The sequence below is a fragment of the Emydura macquarii genome, unplaced genomic scaffold (assembly GCF_026122565.2).
Source record: "Emydura macquarii macquarii isolate MOO-44397 ecotype Brisbane River unplaced genomic scaffold, CSIRO-AGI_Emac_v2 contig_2230, whole genome shotgun sequence".
In the NCBI taxonomy this organism is placed as follows: Eukaryota; Metazoa; Chordata; order Testudines; family Chelidae; genus Emydura; species Emydura macquarii.
In genome coordinates, this window is record NW_027132367.1 from 1 (window position 1) to 20316 (window position 20316).

Consider the following 20316-nt stretch of genomic DNA (forward strand, 5'->3'; position numbering starts at 1 on the left):
TACTCATGCATCACATTTTTAAACCCATTTTCCTCAAATCCCCACTATAGCACTGCAGGAAGCCGAATCCCAAGGGATACTCGGTGATGCCACCAAACTGGACAGCAGCACAAGCCCTGCCGCAGGCTCTATTCCTGCAATCCAGGCTGTCAGCGCTGTGTGTACGGCTCGGAGAAGTCACAGGGCTCCCTCGAGGGCGGCCAAGTGGTGCCGATGATGCTGATATAACTGTAATCTCGCTGCAATGTAGTGTGGTGGCATCACCGAGCATCCACTGTGTTTGCGCTTCTTGCAGTTTGCTCTGTTCCTCTGTGATAAAATGTCATATAAGGCAATTGAATTGTTCTGTTTCCTGACTGGATGAGCGCTTCAGCAGTTCTGCTCAGTAAGACCGCCCATAGTTTTAGGGCTACCTGCATTTCTGTCCCCTCTCTTGTCTCAGAGTGCCAGATGTCAGCCTCGTCCCTTTCCTTCTCCTGGGCTGGAATCCCACCATTCTCCCACGCTCAGACTGGGCCCTGGGCTGCAGCAAACTGTGGGTCTATAGGGCTTGAATACTCTTGCATTTCACTTTGAAATTGACTTCCCTGAAATCTCCTTTGTAGCACTGTAACAGGTGCTGGGGTTACTCTGTCCTAGACCAGTGGTTTTCAACCTGTGGTCCATGGATCCCTAGAGGTTTGCAGACTATCTGTTAGATTTCGAAAGGTATTCACACCTGCATTTGAAATTTGGTAGGGATCTGGAAATGAAAATGAAAACCAGTGTACTATAGAGTGAGAGCCAGGGAATGAAGATTGTGTAGGCTGATCCCAAAGCCTATAACACTTGGGATAAAGGCTACAGATTGACAGCACAGAACCTGAGGAGAACCTGTCAGCTACTAACTCAAGGATATAGGAGTTACTAGCTGCAAAGGATTCCCAGAGTTTTGTTTCCTGACAAGAGATTGAATGAGAACAAGGCTGCAACCTCTTCAACTTCTAAAAATATCCAGATGACATACAGTACATTTTTGGTCCCCTGCTAACCTGAGAAATCACTCTGAAAGAAGATCAGAGGGGAAATAATGGGTTTACATGTGTGTGGAACTGAATAGATGTATAAATGTTATACCAGAACATTTCATTTTCAGACAATTGTTACAAACCAAACTGTCATTCCATGCATGTCTATATAAAGTCAGGCACAGACGTGTTGGAATCTGTGCAGGAAGGAGCAAGGGTAACTTTACTACTTAATGACTTTAACTGTAGAAAGTATTTCAGAGGTATTCCAAATACTCTTTGCAATGGGTTTCTGCTATTAACTCTTTGTTCAGTGAGCAGTTGTATGATATTGTCTCCTGCTAACTGACCAGAAGCTGTTTCTGGCACGTACATTCAGAATCGCTCACACAATAACTCTGCTCCATTTGTGTCAGACTTCCAAAAAGTCATGAAACACCAGAACAGCTGTCTGTGTTTCAGTGAAGCATAGACACGAGGTGAAGGAGAACAGATTATAATAGTGGCCGTAAGTAATTTACACCCATCAACTGTTACACGAGCGTGGCTGAAGTAACTTGCAACTCTACTGTATTTTAGTGCAAAACTAGTGTTTGCACTATTCACTGTTTGGGACATCAGTCCCTCCCCTGCTGAAGTAAGAGTCTGTGTTAGCTTGTAACTTGCCAAATATCTACAGAACCCTTTCACTGGAGGATTATGGGGGTCCTGTGAGGCTAAAGAGAAGCTTGTAGGATTATCGACCTCTCTGGATCTAATCAACACTGGTCAGGCAGAGCAGTCAGCTTCTACTGCAAGGATTGTTGCTGGAGTATTTCTTAAATGAAAGTTAATGGAGCCCGGTCCTGTTTGAATTTATGCATGTAAATCTGGTGTGATGTTGTTCCATTCAAGTTTCCTGAAATCAGAACCTGGCCCTAAGTTATTATCTCATGTCCTGGAAAAGGCAGTTGCGTAATTGGGTCCTCGGGAGTGGAGAAAATAAATAAAATATATGAATCAATGAAACACGTTTTGAAATAGCATAAATGGAAGACAGAAAAATATAATGATCATTTTCACTATGCATGTCCCTTGTGTATAAACATGACACAATGGGGCATACTCAGAAGTGGAGAGCCAGAGAAGGTGTTTGTGGAAAAGTGAGAATAACAAAATCACACAGTGCTGAATGAGGCTACGGAACTCATAGCCACAAGATATCAATGGGGTCAAGTTTGTAGTCGGATTCAAAGATGGAATGGATGTTTATATGGGGAATTACAATTACAGTAGTGGGGATTTATTTTAAAAAAGGTTTGGGAGTGCTATTAGACATTTTTTATGGTGTAAATCAGGAAGTTTATGTCAGGAGGAAATTTTCCCTGGGAGTAGGTTATCTCACAGCTGTCTATTCCAGGGCTTTTTCTACCTTCCTCGGAAGCATCTGGCACTGGGTACTGGATACTGGGCAATACAGACTATAGGTCTGATGCGGTTTGGTAATGCCTATTTTCCTATTGGTCATGCCTATCTTCCCTACAGGGTCAGACCAATGGTCTAGATAGCCCTGTATCCTCTCTAACAAAGTTTAACAATGGCAGGTGATTCAATGGGAATGAATAGAACATATCATCCTAAACTGTAAATTCAAGGCTATGTTTTTGTTGATCTTCCTTGAGCCCCTAGAAGTCTCTAGACTTGCACTGAGAGCAGAATCATGTCTCGTTCAATATCATCTAGTCTCCTGTTTCTTTTCCTTTCAGAAAATAAAGTTCAAAACTCCTCGGGCCTGCACAGTCCATCATGTCAACTGTCAATGACACCAAATTCCAATCTGCAGTGTTCCTTCTCACTGGAATACCTGGGCAGGAAAACATCCATGTCTGGATTTCTATCCTCTTCTGCTTAATGTATGTTACTTCCATATTAGGAAATTCATTCATTCTGTTCATTATAAAAACAGATCCGAACCTCCATGAGCCCATGTACATTTTCCTTTCCATGTTGGCCGTCACAGACCTTGGCATATCGATATCCACCCTACCAACCATACTGGGCATATTCTGGTTTAACTCTAGGGAGATCAGCTTCGATGCCTGTTTTGCTCAGCTGTTCTTCATCCACTCACTTACATTCACTGAATCCTCCGTGCTCTTGTCGATGGCCTTTGACCGCGTTGTCGCGATCTGTAACCCGCTGAGATATGATTCCATCTTAACCCCGCCCAGAGTAGCCAAGATGGGACTGGGGTCTCTCCTAAGAGCGGTGGTCATTGTATTCCCCGTCCCCATTCTCCTGAAACAGTACCAATACTGTCATGACAATGTCCTCTCCCATTCCTACTGCCTGAACCAGGAAGTCATGAAGATGGCTTGTTCGGATATCAGAGCCCACAGCATCTACAGCTTCTTTGTATCACTCGCTTCACTGGGGTTGGACGCCTTGCTCATCCTCCTATCTTATATGATGATCCTCAAAACAGTGCTGAGCATTGCATCTCATGCAAAGCGTCTCAAGGCCCTGAACACCTGCGTCTCCCATGTCTGCATCGTCCTGCTCTTCTACATGCCAGTGCTTGGCTTGTCTGTGATACACAGATTCGTGAAAAACTTTTCTCCCTTGGTTCAGACTATCATGGGTAACGTCTATTTGTTGGTCCCGCCTCTGATGAACCCAATCGTATACAGCGTGAAAACCAAAGCCATTCGTGCGAGGATAATCAGGGTGTTCGTCAAGTGAAGGGTCAGTTCATCACCAGGCTCCAGGGCTGATGACGGGGGAGATGAAAATCATTAGCCACCTTTTCCATCCTAGAGACTTCCAGAGGACTTGAGAGGACATGAGCTACTGATCCACATCACCTGCTGCTAAGGAAGGACAGTGCACTGGGGGAATGGGAGCAAGGCAGACAGCATTATTTACAAAGACTCTGTGTTTATGTAGAGCCAGGGGATGGGTGGGATGTTATCACATAAAGAGCTGTATCAGTGTCAGCTCAGACCTCAGAATTGCTGTGGATACAGTCAATACAGAGAAGGAAGGTGGATGTTTAGTCCCATTGTCCATGAACTGTCACTGTCCCGTTTCTGGTTTAACACTCAGGGGCCATGAGAAAAGCTGCAGAGCTGTTTTGCAGTCACAGTCTTCGCCCTTCCTGATCACTCTGGCTGCTGCATGATCCATGTGAGCAGCACCAACTATGAGCGGGTCTATTCCAGGATCATGGCCCCCCTACCCTTCCCATGCACCCCCACCCAGGCACCTGTGACTGAGTCATATGAGAGACAGGAGTAAAGCAGGACCTTTAAGAGAAGCTATTCAGGCAGCCCTCCAGCCCCATGGATGGCTCTACACAAAGCACCCCTAACCCAGCGTCCTTTCCCCAATCAGAGCAGAGCTGTGTGGGTGAGTGAGGGTAACACACACAAGAGTCTGACAAGAGACTCAGATCCAGATTCCCTTCCTGTCCCTTTCAGTTGTGCTGCCCCAGCCATGGAAGGGGGTGGAATCGGGCCTCACCTTCACATCAGATGCACAGCCAGCTCCTAGACCAGCCCAGCCATTCAGTGGTCATTAGAGGGGGTGTGTCGGGGATTCTTCCCTTTGAGGGAGATTCAACCTCTGCTCCACAGTTTAGCCCTTTAATGTTCCTGGGACTTTAGGAGCTGACTGAGGCCTGGCTCTTCTCCCAAGACTTTTCAAAGATAATTGCTAATGGCTCAGATATCTCCTCAGTCATCTCCTTGAGTATTCTAAGACGCATTTCATCAAGCCTTGGTGACTTGAGGACATTTAGCTTGTCTAAGTAATTTTTCACTTGTTCTTTTCCTACTTTAGCTTCTGATCCTACCTCATTTTCACTGGCATTCACTATGTTAGATGTCCAATTGCACTAACCTTCTTGGTGAAAACCAAAATGAAGAAGTCATTTAGCACCCCTGCCATTTCTGCCTTTTCGGTTACTGTTTTTCCCCTGATTGAGTAACGGACCTATCCTGTCCTTGGTCTTCCTTTTGCTTCTAATTTATTTGTAGAATGTTTTCTTCTTACCCTTTATGTCTCTAGCTAGTTTAATCTCGTTTTGTGCCTCGGCCTTTCTAATTTTGTCGCTGCATACTTGTGTTATTTGTTTATATTCATCCTTTGTAATTTGACCTACTTTCCACTTTTTGTAGGACTCTTTTTTGACTTTTAGATCACTTAAGATCTCCTGGTTAAGCCAGGGTGGTCTCTTGTCATACTTCCTATCTTTCTTACGCAATGGGATAGTTTGCTCTTGTGCCCTTAATAATGTCTCTTTGAAAAACTTCCAGCTGTCTTCAGTTGTGTTTTCTCTTTGACTTACTTAACAATGGGATCTTACCTACTAATTCCCTGAGTTTGCTAAAGTCTGCTTTCTTGAAATCCATTGTCTTTATTTTGTTGTTCAGTAGGAAACTTTCTCTGGGAGCAGGCTATCTCACAGCTCTCTATTGCAGGTCTTCCTCTACCTTCCTCAGAAGCATCTGGTACTGGGCACTGGATCCTGGGCTAGATGAACTATGGGTCCGATCAAGTCTGGCAATGCCTGTCTTCTTATTGGTGGTGTAAATCCAAGATAGTTTTTGCTGATCTTCTGTAGTTGGGCTCCTAGAATTCATGCTCTGAGAGCAGAATGATGTCTCATGAAATATAATCTATTCTCCTGTTATTTTTCTTTTCAGGAAGTAACATTCAAAACTCCTTGGACACGCCTAGTGCATTATGTCAGCTGTCAATGATATGAAATTCCAACATGCCATGTTCTTTCTCACTGGACTATTTGGGCAGGAATACATCCATGTCTGGATTTGTATCCCCTTCTCTTTAATATATGTTACTCCAATATTAGGAAATTCAGTCATTCTGTTAATTATAAAATCGAATCCAATCTTCCATGTGCCCACGTACATTTTCCTTTCCATGTTGTCAGTCCCAGACCTTGGCATATTGATCATGACGACAACTCTGGTCATATTCTGGTTTAACTCAAGGGAAATCAGCCACGATGCCTGTTTTGCCCAGCTGTTGTTCATCCACGCGCTTACATTCACTGAATCCACTCTGCTCTTGTGCATGGCCTTTGAACACTTTGTTGCGATCTGTCATCCTCACAGATATGCTTCCATCTTAACCCTGCCAAAAATAGCCAAGATGGGACTGGTATCTCTGCTAAGAGGGGTGTTTCTAAATTTGCAACTCCCTATTCTCCTGAAACAGTACTATAAAGCCAACATCCTCTCCCATTCCAACTGCCTGCAGCAGAGCATCCAGCCAGTCCCGCTCACAAGTTGGGTCTGTGGTTTGGACACTGCTCTGCAAGTCAAGGTCAAAGGTAACACAGGGAGTCTGTGCAAGAGCTCAGCTCAGAAGTGACTGTGAGTTGCCTTATTCCTGGTGCTCTGCCTTAGCCACAAGACCCTCCTTCCTTTTCCCAACCATAGGACAGGAGAAGAAGGTAATGACCACTAAATAAAAGAGATCAAAACTCTTCTACTTTTTGTGCTCCTGTTGCGCACAGCTGTGCGTGTTCTTGTCAGATGTAAAACGTCCAGTCCTTTTATTGAATCCTCCTAATCTCCTAAACAACAGCAGCTGGTGGCGAGGATCTCCACCTATTCATTATGCCTATTTTAAATAAAATATGTTAAGATCAAGCTCACTCGATTGTCCTGGGTTCTGGGTTTAGAGCAGAATTTATTATTAATTATTATTATTATTATTATTATTCAGTCTCTTTCTGGTCCGAGAGTGTGGCTGGGGATGAGAAGCATCCGAAGTAGAAAATCATCCCTGGGAACTTTCAGGCTAAACTAGGCACTTGGATCTGGTATCTGGTGCATTTAGTAGCACCAAAGCCATGCACAAGCATGATGGGCCTGGTGTGGGATGGGACCCAGCAGTTGGCTATACAGGGATCCTTCACCCAGGTCTTAATAATAAACACTAGCTCTCATACAGTAGTTCTCTCTAGAGCACTTGTCATCAGGAGATTGATTAATTAAACAGTAATATGTGAGCACAGGACCAGATGGGATTCACCCAAGAGTTCTGAAGGTATGCAAACATGAAATTGTGGAACTGCTAACTTTGTAATGTAACTTATTATTTAAATCAGCTTCTGTTCCAGATGACTTGGGGATAGCTAGTTTGACAACAATTTTTAAAGAAGGTTCCAGAGGCGATCCCAGCAATTATAGGTCAGAAAGCTTCTGTACCAGGCAAATTGATTGAAACTAAAATAAAGAATTATCAGACACATAGATGAACATGATTTGTTAGGGAAGAGTCAACATGATTTCTGTACAGTGAAATCATACCTCACCAATCTATTAGAATTCTTTGAGGGGGTCAACAAACAGATGGACAAGTGTGATCCAGTGGATATATTGTATTTAGATTTTAAGAGATCCTTTGACAAGCTTCCTCACCAAGCACTCGTAAGCTGTCATGGGATAACAGAAAAGTTCATTTTGTGGATCAGTAACTGGTTAAAAAATAGGAAACAAAGAGTAGGAATAAATACCCAGTTTTCAGAATTGAGAGGGGTAAACAGTGGTGTCCCTCAGGGGTCTGTAATGGGACCAATACTGTTCAACACATTTATAAGTGATCAGGAAAATGAGGTAAACAGTGAGGTGGCAAAATTTTCAGATGATAAAAATTACTCAAGAGAGTTAAGCCGACAGCTGACTGTGAAGCATTACAAAGGGATTTCACAAAACTGGGTGACTAGACAACAAAATAGCAGATGAAATTCAGTGTTGATAACTGTTAAGGAATGCACATTGGAAAACATAATCTCAACTACACATATAAAATAATAGGGTTTAAATTAGCTGTTACCACTCCAGAAAGAGATCTTGGAATCTCTATGGATAGTTCTCTGAAAGCATCCAATCAATGTACAGCAGCCGTAAAAATGTTAATAGAATGTTAAGAACCATTAGGAAAAGGATAGATAATAAAACAGAAAACATCATAATGCTACTGTATAAGCCCATGGTTTGCCCACTTCTTGAATACTGCATGCAGTTCTGGTCGCCCATCTCAAAAAAGATATATTTGACTTTTAAATAGTACAGTGAAGGGTAACAAAAATGATTAGGGGGATGGAACAGCTTCCATATAAGGAGAGATTAATAAGACTAGGCTTATTAATAGGTTGTGATAGACATCTATATAATCATGACTGGTGTGGAGAAAGTGACTGACAAAGTGTTATTTACCTCTTCTCATAAAACAAGAGCCAGGGGTCAGCCAATGAAATTAATAGGCAGCAGGTTTAAAAAGAAAAAGGAAGATCTTTTTCACACAACAGGCAGGCAGCCTGTGGAACTCGTTCCCAGGGAATGTTGTGAAGGTCAAAAATATAACTGGGCCCAGAAAAGAATTACACAGGCCCACGGAGGACAGGTCCATTGATGGCTATCAGTCAAGCTGGTCACGGAGGCAGCCCCATGCTCCGGGTGTCTCTAAACCTTTGACTGCCCGAAGCTGGGTCTAGGTGACAGGGGATGGACCTGCTAAATTGCTAAATTGACCTGTTCTGTTCACTTCCTCTGAAGCATCTGGCACCAGCCACTGTCGGCAGACAGGACATTGGGCTCCATGGACCATTGGTCTCAGCCAATACGGCCATTCTTGTGTTCTTAGATTGTTCCATGGATGGATGAGTTGCCACAGACAGGCCATTTCCATGGGCTTCCTCTTCCACAGAGCCAGCATAGCCCTTCCAGCAGAGGTCCCAGGGCTGATCAGTAGAGGGGGCTGGTGCTGAGACCTAGGGGTCCAGTAACACGAGTGACAGAGGCTCACGGTTTGAGGTAGAGCTAGGCTGGAAAATAGAGGATATTCCCCCCATGAAAATTTTTGACCCATAGTAAAATGTTTCTTTTTCATCCATTTTGGGGGGGTTCATATAAAACTGATAATTTTTCATTGAAATTATATTCAGTTGCCATGGTGCTGCTGACAAAAGGAAGAAAGGAAAACAGAAGAATATGGACCCTGAACTTTAGAAAACCAGACTTTGACTCCCTCAGAGAGTTGATGGGCAGGATCCCCTGGAAGGCCAATCTGAGGGGGAAAAGGAGTCCAAGGGAGATGACTGTATTTTAAAGAAACCTTTATGAGGGTGCAGGAAGAAACCATCTGCATGTGCAGAAAAAATAGTAAATAGGGCTTAACTTAACGAAGAAAACTTACATGAGCTTTAGCACAAAAAGGAAGCTTATGAGAAGTGGAAGCTTAGACAGACGACTAGAGAGGAGTATAAAGATCCTGCTCGAACATGCAGGGGGAAAATCAGGAAAGCCAAATCACAGTTGGAGTTGCTGCTAGGAAGGGACGTGAAGGGCAACAAAAAAGGGTTCCTACAGCTCTGTTAGTAACAAGAAGCAGGTCAGGAAACGTGTGGGCCCCTAACTGAATGGGGGAGGCAACCTGGAGAGATGATGTGGAAAAAGCTGAGGTACTCAATGCTTTTTTTGCCTGTGTCTTCACAGACAAGGTCAGCTCCCAAACTACTGCACTGGGCAGCACATAATAGTGAGGAGGTGAGCAGCCCTCTGCACTGAAGGAACAGGTTCAGGACTATATAGGTAAGCTGGACTTGCACAAGTCCATGGACATTATTTTTGAACACTAGTGGCTATTGGGGGAGGTCCTGGCTGATCGGAAAAGGCAAATATAGTGCCCATCTTCAAGAAAGAGAAGAAGGAGGATCTGAGGAACTACAGACCAATCAGCTTAGCCTCAATCCCTGGAAAAATCATGGAGCAGGTCCTCAAGGAAACATTTTTGAGGTGATCAGGAGCAGTCAGCATGGACTCAGCAAGTCTAAGCAGGGGAATGGGCCCGCTATTGTGGGGAACTTTCCTGTCTCACACAATACGCCGGTGGAGTTGGCTAGCAACAGGATCTGAGTCCTTGCTCCCACACCCTTTACCCAGAGGCTGGCCTGTCCTCGAGGGCTCCCCGCCCACTCTCCTGTGTGGTGGGATCCCTGTAACCCCGACAAGTCTGGGCCCTGGATTCCTGGGGTTCAACCCCCAAATTTTGCTCTGGTCACTTAGGGCAGGGGCTAGGGTGTCCCAACTGCGGGCACTAACCCTGCACCGGGCGCTTTCCTGACCCACTGATCATTGCATTAAGTTCAAAGCGATACAATTTATTACACAGACAGCAACCGAACATCAAATACAAAAATAAGAAAAGACGAGAAGCGTGTTTTCATTTAACCCAATGCTGTCCTTTTCCTACTTTGGGCTGTGTGTTTAGCTGTACCTAGAGCAACTTCACAGGCAGTCTTCAGTCTGTTATGGTGACCTTTGACCCAGTCATCCAAATTAGTCACCTCATCCTCCTCATGGCCCTCTCTGCCCAGAATATGCAATGGCAACCCGGGATCTCTCACGAACATGAGATAAAAAGCATAACCGGTAGACGAATGAATGTGGCTGTTATAAGCCAACACCAGCTCAGGGAGATGTTCCTGTCAGGCTCTCTTCTCTTCAGGTGGCAGTGTTCTTAGCATGTCATGCATCGTATGGTTAAACCTTTCGCACTGAGTGTTTCCTTGTAGGTGATAGGGTGTTGTTCGGCTTTTGGCTATACCATACAGTTTGCACAATTCTGATATCACCTCAGATTCAAAATTCCTTCCCTGGTCCGAATGTATCCGTGCTGGACAACTATAGTACACAAACCAGTGTTTTATGAGGGCTTCAGCCGTTTTCCGCACCATCTGGTTTTTAGCTGGAACTGCAACAGTCAATCGGGTAAACATGTCCGTGAGAACCAATATGTTCTCATACCCCTCTGAAGATCTCTCTAGTCATGTGTAGTTCATGGCTAAGACCTCCATTGGGGCAGTCACATTAGTACAAGTCAAAGGGGCTCGGGTGGGGGGAAACACATCCTTGGCTAGGGCACACCATTTGCACTGACGGATCCACAATTGCACGTCGCTACTCATCGTGGGCCAGTAGTAGTTTCTCCTCATCACCTCAAGAGTGTTCCTGTCTCCAAAATGCCCCTCATGATCATGCCTGGCTTCATAAACTTCCTGGCATAGTGTAACAGGCACCACTAACTGCCATACTTTTTCACCATCTCGGGGATGGTATGTCAACCGGAACAGCACTCCGTGGTGTAATCTAAGTCATTCCCACTGTCTGGACAGCTTCTTAGACTGGGGTATCTGACCCTAAATGCTTGGGCTGGTTTTGTTCAGCTCGTGACTGCTGCTAAAACAGGTCCAATGTCACCTTCCCGTTGCAGAGTTTGACTCTTCTCCCATGAGTACCCTGAGATTATCGTGCTATCCCTTTTTACCAGGTTTTGTACTGCATCCTGTACCGGCACGTCATCCTCAGGCCTTGGATGCTCTAGCCACAGACAGGTCTGCACAACGTCTGCAGGAATGACAAGGAAATCTTTCTCCATATCTCTGCCTTCTTCTAGTTCCTCCTCTAGGGACAATCTAGACAAGGTGTCTGAACTGACATTCTGCTTTCCAGGTTTATACTGTACTTCAAAAGTGAATTCAGCAAGTTGGACTACCCACCGGAGTTCAACTGCACCTAAGTTAGTCGTTGCAAGGTATCAGAGTGGATTGTGGTCTGAGATCACCGTGAACTTAGAGTACACTAAATAATCCTTAATTTTTTTGGTGACAGCCCATTTCAAGGCCAGCAATTCTAATTTAAATGCACTGTAGTTTTTGTTGTTTCTTTCTGACCTTCTCAGCCCTTGGCTCGTATATGCGATCACACGTTCAGCCCGCTCTTGTCTCTGGCTGAGCACTGCTCCCAGGCCTTGCAGGATTCCATCAGTTGTCAATATAAATGGCAGGCTAAAGTCGGGGTATACGAGTACAGGTGGTGACATTAGCTGGTGTCTTAACTCATCAAAAGCTGCGTGACAGGCATCATCCTATACAAAGCATTGGTCTTTTCCTTTCCTCTGAGCCAGTTGGCTCACTAGTCCATATAGGGGGGCAACAATGTGCACAAACTTTGGAACGAATTGTCTGTAATAGCTCATGAAGCCGAGAGCCTGCCGCACTTGCTTGGTGTTCTTGGGGACTGGCCAATTTTCCAGCACCTGGGTCTTCTCCTCATCTACCTGGATTCCATCCTTCAAAATCACGTGGCCCAAGAATTTGACTTTTTCAGGTAGGAGGAAACAGTTGCTTGGCTTCAGCTTCAACCCATGTTCCTTCAAGCATCCAGTGACTCTTCCACACGGGGTAGCAAATAGGCATCCTTGCACGTCACCTCATTCAGTTTCCTGTAGTCACAACAGAATCGCACCCTACCATGGTTTTTTATTACGATCGCTGCAGGTGATGCCCAGGGGCTGTGACTTTCTTTCAGGACACCTTGGGCCACTAGGTCTTGGATATGTCTTTTTACCTCCTGGAACACTCGTGGGGAGATCCTCTGCTTTATTGTCTCTGCTTTATTGGGACAGCATCTCCAGTGGGTATTTGATGTGTCACCCTGGTGGTGATGTTTCTCCAGTAGTGTCTGCAAATGACTAGCTTGTGTAGGGGTTAAGCTCTGGAGGTCCACTTGAACTGGAATAGGTAGCTCCCCATTGGGTGCCACTTGTGGTGATATGGACTGTACTCTCTTTTCTACTTTTGTCACCCACAGCTCATCCCAATCTTCTTCCAAAGCCACCCTCACAGGGGGAACCACTCCTTCAGGTCAGTGTACCTCTGCCACTCTGGTCCGGGGACACAATTTTATGGTCTTCTCACTTGAGTTTAACAACCTAACTGGCACTTTGCCGGGTACCAAGTGATTGTTGAACCCACACTTCGGGCCAGTCTCCCTAATGGGTTCTTGGTTGCAAATGTACTTGCTAATGCCAGCAGTGTCCATCAATAATCTTCTCACCCAAGGGAGGTATAACCACCTTCTGTCTCCCTGCCACCTTTACATAGCCAATTTGTCCCATGGAACCTGGGAAACAGCCCTGTCTCTCCACTCCGCTTCACTGTAGCATCCTTTTTAGGTTGCCCATGACAGTTCATCTCCCGGGTCCCTTCCCCTATCATTAGTAATTCTTTCAGCTCTCTGATAATATTCATCCCAAGAATTCCCAGGATCCTATTCTCCATTTAAGTCTTTTCTGAAGCTGTGTCCTAGAGGATAAAGATACATTTCCCGGGAATCAATTGACCCATGTGCCCTATGTCAGCTTCAAGACACCCCACAGCAGGGATGGTTAGTCCATTAGCTGCCATCAACTGTACAAATCGAGTATTGTGCATGGTCAGATCTCTCTCCTTTAGGTAGCTTTGGAAGTAGGATTCGGAGATAGTGGTGACTTCGGAGCCAGTGTCTATCAAGCAGTGGGTCCTCACACCTGCTATGGTTATCTCCACTGTCAAGCAGTCTCCAAATGCTCGACCACAGAAGTCACTGAACACACTAGCATCATCAGGGGCTTCCTCCTGACTGCTGGCACTCTGCCCTTTTACTAGGGACAGCCATAGAAACCCTTCTGTCCCCATCCAACCTTCCCCTGGCAGTGGGCTACTTGCTCCTGGTGCCCTTGGGTTTCAGTCTCCTGGAGCCCTGGTCTCTTTCTCAGTAGACATTCCCAGCTAATATGTGGATCTTCGGGGCCCTGAGGCCTTGGGACGCTTTGGTATGCTAGCAGGGCTCTTTCCTTTCATCACCTCGGTCATCACTTTCAGCATCTCCCCCTACTGGATTGTCAGTTTCTGGACTGCTTCACTTAAACTTTCTAGTGTTAACTGTGTTTGGGGCAGGGCCTTTTCCCCAGTAGTTGCATCCACTAGGCCCCCACTTCGTGTATGGGTGTCATACTTGGTTGTCTCTTCCACCAGAACTTCCTCTTCTTCAGACAATGTAATAGCAGTCTGCATTAGTTCATGGAACTTCTTACCAGGCTCTTCCTTAAACCTCCTTTTCATTTCCTGGCAGAGGGAGTCATCTCAGAGCCCTAGCACTAACTGTTCTTTCAGAACCATACCTGGGGCTGGGACTCGTCGAGGGTCTCGCTGCTCCACCTTGTTCATTTTATCCTAGAGATCATATGCGTATGCCTGGACAGTTTCACCAGGCTTCTGTTTTCTCTCAAAGAACTCCTTTAGTCGGGTTCCTATAGGTACCTTGTCTCCAGACACTTCTAGGAGGAGTTCATACACTTTTTTGACATCTGCTTTGTCTGCCTGTGCCATGAAATTTACTGTGGCCTTGGCTTGGCCCTTAAGGTGTTCCACAGTGAAGTCCACATGATCTCCTTCAGGTACTCATAGTACAGCATAGCCGCCTTTTCAGACTTGATCCATTCCTCTACTGTAATATTTTCTGGTCTAGTTGGGAAGCTTCTGAATTCTGCGACCTTCTGCTTCCATGGGACATAAATGGTAGGAGGTTTCTTAGCTTCTGCTCTCTGTTGGTGTATTACTGCCTTAAACAACGATAAGGCTTCACTCTGTTGCTCTCTGGCTCATTGTAATAACATGGATAGAGAACTGGCTAGAGCATAGGGCTCAACGAGTAGTGATCAATGGCTCCATGTCTAGCTGGCAGCCGGTCACAAGAGGAGTGCCCCAGGGGTCGGTCCTGGGGCCAGTTTTGTTCAACATCTTCATCAATGATCTGGAGGATGGGGTAGATTGCACCCTCAGCAAGTTTGCAGTTGACACTAAGCTGGGGGGAGTGGTAGATACCCTGGAAGATAGGGATAGGATACAGAAGGACCTAAACAAACTGGAGGATTGGGCCAAAAAAATCTGATGAGGTTCAACAAGGACAAGTGCAGAGTCCTGCACCTAGGACGGAAGAATCCCATGCACAGCTACAGACGGGGGACCGATGAGCTAGGCAGCAGTTCTGCAGAAAAGGACCTGGGGGTAACAGTGGATAAGAAGCTGGATTTGGGTCAGCAGTGTGCCCTGGTTGCCAAGAAGGCTAATAGCATATTGGGCTGCATTAGTAGGAGCATTGCCAGCAGATCACGGGAAGTAATCATTCCCTTCTATTCGGCATTGGTGAGGCTGCATTTGGGCCCCCAGTTTTGGGCCCCCCACTACAACAAGGATGTGGAGAAGTTAGAGAGAGTCCAGCGGAGGGCAACTTGGGCCAGTCTGAATTCATCTTTCTTGAATATCAGTGAACAAATTTTCATAGAGTTTTCCACAGCAGGGCTCACGTGTGCCTTGTATCATTATATTAATACTTCCCTGTCTCATCTGATGCATTCTAGGAGCTCATTTGCCTTGTTCACAGCCGCATCACATTGGTGGCTCACAGTCATCCTGGCACTGACTAACACACCCAGCTCTTTCTTCTCCTCTGTTGTTTCCAACTTACCCTGAGCTGTATGAACAGAGGTGTAGTGAGTAGAAGTAGGAAGGTGATTTCACTTCTGAAGAGGGCGTTGGTGAAACCAGTGCTGGAATACTGCATCCAATTCCAGTGCCTCCAATTTTTGTAAAGGATTTTGAAAGATTGGAGACGGTGCAGAAAGAGCAACAAATGTTTTTGAGGGGCTGGAGAAAATGCTTAACTGGGGCAGCCATCAGGAGCCGAACATGCATATCTTATCCAAAGGAAGACTGAGCGCTGACTTGATTACCGCATTCAAGCACCTTCACAGGGACAAAATATCGTGTCCTAAAGGGCTCTTTAATCTAGCAGGGAAAGGTAACTGAAGAACCAGTGACTGGAAAATAAATTTGGAAATTAGTCGCACATTTTTGGATGATTAACCAGAGGAAAAAACTCAAAAGGGAAATGGTGACTTCTCCTGATATCTCCAAATCAAGTCTGGATGCCTTCCTGGAAGATGTGCTTTACAAATGAACACAAGTTAGGCTTTCATCAAACAGCAGCCAATGGGCTCAATAGAGGTAAAAATGGGTGAATTCTGCAGCCTCTGATATACTGAGGCCAGACTAAACTATCCTTAATAAGCCTCAATTCCCCAAAGCATAAACCCTCAGGAACTCTGCTGCCCCACATTGTATCCTGATTAGCTAACAAAGCAGGCATAGATACAACATCTAGGTGAAGACTATTTATTTCTGCTTTCCTTGTCCATTCAGGTCCTTGCTCTATTTTCTGAGACCCTCGTAGTTGGGTCTTGGTTACCCCAAGGCCCTCTGATCCTAAAGTCCCTCTTTGTCCAGCAGCCTCTTTGAATATATACATGTGTATACATACATGACATGTGATATTCCTAATATTACACCCTTTCTCCAAAATAGTCACATGTCCCCAAGCTGTGCACAATATGCTTTGCTAGCATATTATCTAACATAATAATAAATAGTCCATAATTTGGAAGAGAACCAAAGGGATGGGATGATATTCACCTTTTCATTAACTACTCACCCAGGCACCTGACGTCATGTTGCTCTACAGGTTCAGCTGACCCAGGTCACTTAGTCCCAGATTGACCATTACCCACCTCCACGTGTACACACTAGGCGAACTGGCCATTGGCTGACAATCACCACTGGTCTTCCACATCAGCACAGCTGTGTACATAGGGCTGGGACAAACATGCAGGGCTTATGTCAGTGCCAAGTGCGAGTTTGGCCTTTTCAGTGATTTTCCACTGTCTAGTGCTAAGGGGCCCTGCTCCCAGAATCCTCTAGCACTCAAGCTCACCAAACATGTCCATTGCAATACTGCATAGTGGTTCAGTATCATCACAACAGTCACTGCAGGCTAAGTTAGACAGGCTTTGCTCTGGACATACAGGAACAGAACCAGCCCAAGGGAAGTGAAGGAGCTTGTGGGACCCACCCTGGTTTCTCTGTGTATCTGAGAGAGCACCATTCCATTTGTTTGCCCCTTTCTTGAGGAAGCAGCCTTTTTTCAAAGCGTCACTGTGTGAGCCTGGGCCCAGTCACCATCGTGCTCAGCTCTGTCCAAGGGGTGAAGCTGACCTTTACCATGTGGCTGCTTTCTCCCAGCCAGGACATCTAAGATGATGCCCCTGTGGCCGTTGCTCCATTGTTTGGCTTTTAGACCCATTCAGCTCCAATGGCTTGAGATCACCAGTCTGGTGCATGGCCTGAAACCCTTGGCTTCCCCGTGACACTCTAACCCTCCTCTCAGAGATCCAGCCCCTAAACCTCACTGTGGGGAGCAGATCAACAGTCACCCCCGAGCGCTCCATATCTGACCAGACACCCAGGGGCTGGAGTCACTGGGATTCCCAAAGGCCAGCTGTCACAGGAGGCTGTGGTGAGGCTGTGGCCTCTGAGAGCCAAATGTCAGGGCTGTTGTTATTTGGAAGCCTGACAAACCTGATCTTAGGGTTTCTCTTGTGTGTGCGACCCTCACTCACACATGCAATTCTGCTCTGTTTGGGGCAGTACGCTGGGTTGAGGGGTTCTTTGTGTAGAGCCTTCCATGGGGTTGGGGGTTGCCTGAATGGTTTCTCTTAAGGCTCCTGCTTTACTCCTGTCTCTCACACAACTCAGTCATAGATGCCTGGGTGAGGGCGCAGGGGAAGTGGGGGCAGTCATGCCCCTGGAATAGCCCATCTCACAATTAGTGCTACTCACATGGATCACGAAGCAGCCAGAGTGCTCAGGAAGGGCCAGGGCTGTGACTGCAAAACAGCTCTGCAGCTTTTCTCATGGCCCCTGGGTGTTGAACCAGAAACGGGACAGTGACAGATCATGGACAATGGGACAAAACATCCACGTTCCTTCTCTGTACTGACTGTATCCACAGCAATTCTGAGGTCTGAGCTGACACTGATACAGCTCTTTATGTGATAACATCCCACCCATCCCCTGGCACTACATAAACACAGAGTCTTTGTAAATACTGTTGCCTGCCTCGCTCCCATTCCCCCTGTGTGCTGTCCTTCCTTAGCAGCAGGTGATGTGGATCAGTAGCTCATGTCCTCTCATGTCCTCTGGAAGTGGCTAGGATGGAAAAGGTTTCTCATGATTTTCATCTCCCACGTTATCAGTGTTGGAGCTGTGTGATGAACTGGCCCTTCACTTGACGAACACCCTGATTATCCTCGCACGAATGGCTTTGGTTTTCACACTGTACACAATTGGGTTCATCAAAGGCGGGACCAGCAAATAGACGTCACCCATGACAGTCTGAACCAAGGGAGAAAAGTTCTTCACGAATCTGTGTATCACAGACAAGCCAATCTCTGGGGTGTAGAAAAGCAGGACGACACAGACATGGGAGATGCAAGTGTGCAGGGCCTTGAGGCGCTCCGCATGGGACGCAATGCTCAGAACTGTTTTGAGGATCATTACATAAGATAGGAGGATGAGCAGGATGTCCAACCCCAGTGACGCGAGTGTTACAAAGAAGCTGTAGATGCTGTGGGCTCTGATATCTGAACAAGCCATCGTCATGACTTCCTGCTTCAGGCAATAGGAATGGGAGAGGACATTGGCATGACAGTATCGGTACTGTTTCAGGAGAATGGGGACGGGAAATACAATGCCCACGCCTCTTAGGAGAGACCCCAGTCCCATCTTGGCTACTCTGGGTGGTGTTAATATGGAATCATATCTCAGCGGGTTACAGATTGCAACAAAGCGGTCAAAGGCCATAGACAAGAGCATGGAGGATTCAGTGAACGTAAGCGAGTGGATGAAGAAGAGCTGGACAAAACAGGCATCGAAGCTGATCTCCCTAAAGTTAAACCAGAATATGCTCAGTACGGTTGGTAGGGTGGATATCAATATGCCAAGGTCTGTGATGGCCAACATGGAAAGGAAAATGTACATGGGCTCATGGAGGGTCGGCTCTGTTTTTATAATGAACAGAATGACTGAATTTCCTAATATGGAAATAACATACATTAAGCAGAAGGGGATAGAAATCCAGACATGGATGTTTTCCTGCCCAGGTATTCCGGTGAGAAGGAACACTGCAGATTGGAATTTGGTGTCATTGACAGCTGACATGATGGACTGTGCAGGCCCAAGGAGTTTTGAACTTTACTTTCTGAAAGGAAAAGTAACAGGACATTAGATGATATTGAACGAGACATAATTCTGCTCTCAGTGCAAGTCTAGAGACTTCTAGAAACTCAAGAAAGATCAGCAAAAACATAGCCTTAGATTTACACTTCCTGATTATATGTTCTACTCATTCCCAATGAATCACCTGCCATTTGTGAATGTCAGAAGAGAGGATACAGGGCTAGCTAGACCATTGGTCTGACCCGGTATGGAAGACAGTCATGACCGATAGGATGATAGGCATTACCAGACAGCATCAGACCTATAGTCCATCTAGCCCAGGATCCAGTGCCCAGTGCCAGACGCTCCAGAGGAAGGTAGAAAAACCCTGCAGTAGACAGCTGTGAGATAACCTACTCCCAGGGAAAGATTCCTCCTGACAAACTTCCTGATTTACACCATAAAATATGTCCAATAACTCCCAAACATTTAAAAAAAAAATCCCCACTACTGTAATTGAATTTTCTGTTTCCCCATATAAACATCCATTCCCTCTTTGAATCCTACTACTGATTTGACCCCATTGATATCTTGTGGCTATGAGTTTCGTAGCCTCTTTCAGCACTGTGTGATTTGGCAATTCTGATCTTCCTACAAACATCCTCTCTGGCCTTCCACTTCTGAGTGGGGCCCATTGTATCATGTTTATACACAATGGACATGCATAGTGAAGATGATCCTTATATTTTTCTCTCTTCCATTTATGTTATTTATAAATGTGTTTCATTGACTCATATGTTTTATTTATTTTCTCCCCTCCTGAGAACCCATATTACAGCACTGCCTCTTTCCCGGTCATGAGATAATTTCTTAGGGCTAGGTTCTGAGTTCAGGAACATTGAAAGGAACAAAGTCACACCAGATTTACATGTGTAGATTTGATCTGAATCGGCCTCTATTAACTTTCATTTAACAAAGTCTCCAGCAACAATCCCTGCAGGAGAAGCTGACTGCTCTGCCTGTCCAGTCTTGATTAGATCCAGAGAGGTCGATCATCCTACAAGCTTCTCTTTAGCCTCAGGATCCCCATAATCTCCCAGTGAATGGGGTTCTGTAGATATTTGGCTAGTTACAAGCTAACACAGACAGTTACTTCAGCGGCATGGGAGAGGGACTGATGTCGTGAATAATGCAAACACTAGTTTACCACTAATATCCAGTTGAGTTGCAAGTTACTTCAGCCACACTCGTGTAACAGGTGATGGGTGTAAATTACTTACGGCCACTATTATAATCTGTTTTCCTTCACCTCATGTCTATGCTTCACTGAAACACAGACAGCTGTTCTGGTGTCTCATGACTTTT

At 45.6% G+C, this 20316-nt stretch overlaps 2 protein-coding genes across 2 annotated transcripts; one reads left to right on the plus strand and one right to left on the minus strand.

Moving 5' to 3' along the window:
* The first annotated feature begins 2792 nt into the window (after nucleotides 1–2792).
* Nucleotides 2793–3728, plus strand: LOC137161017 (olfactory receptor 51G2-like). The gene has a single exon (XM_067560023.1). It carries the CDS (start codon nucleotides 2793–2795, stop codon nucleotides 3726–3728), a length of 936 nt encoding a protein of 311 aa, XP_067416124.1.
* A 14290-nt stretch (nucleotides 3729–18018) lies between these two features.
* LOC137161018 (olfactory receptor 51G2-like) lies at nucleotides 18019–18993 on the minus strand. The gene has a single exon (XM_067560025.1). It carries the CDS (start codon nucleotides 18952–18954, stop codon nucleotides 18019–18021), a length of 936 nt encoding a protein of 311 aa, XP_067416126.1. The 5' UTR covers nucleotides 18955–18993.
* Nucleotides 18994–20316: the final 1323 nt, after the last annotated feature.

What these genes read in the sequence shown, in the direction of transcription:
- LOC137161017 (XM_067560023.1), top strand. Translation starts at nt 2,793, where the DNA reads ATGTCAACTGTCAATGACACCAAATTCCAATCTGCAGTGTTCCTTCTC.
- LOC137161018 (XM_067560025.1), bottom strand. Translation starts at nt 18,954, where the DNA reads ATGTCAGCTGTCAATGACACCAAATTCCAATCTGCAGTGTTCCTTCTC.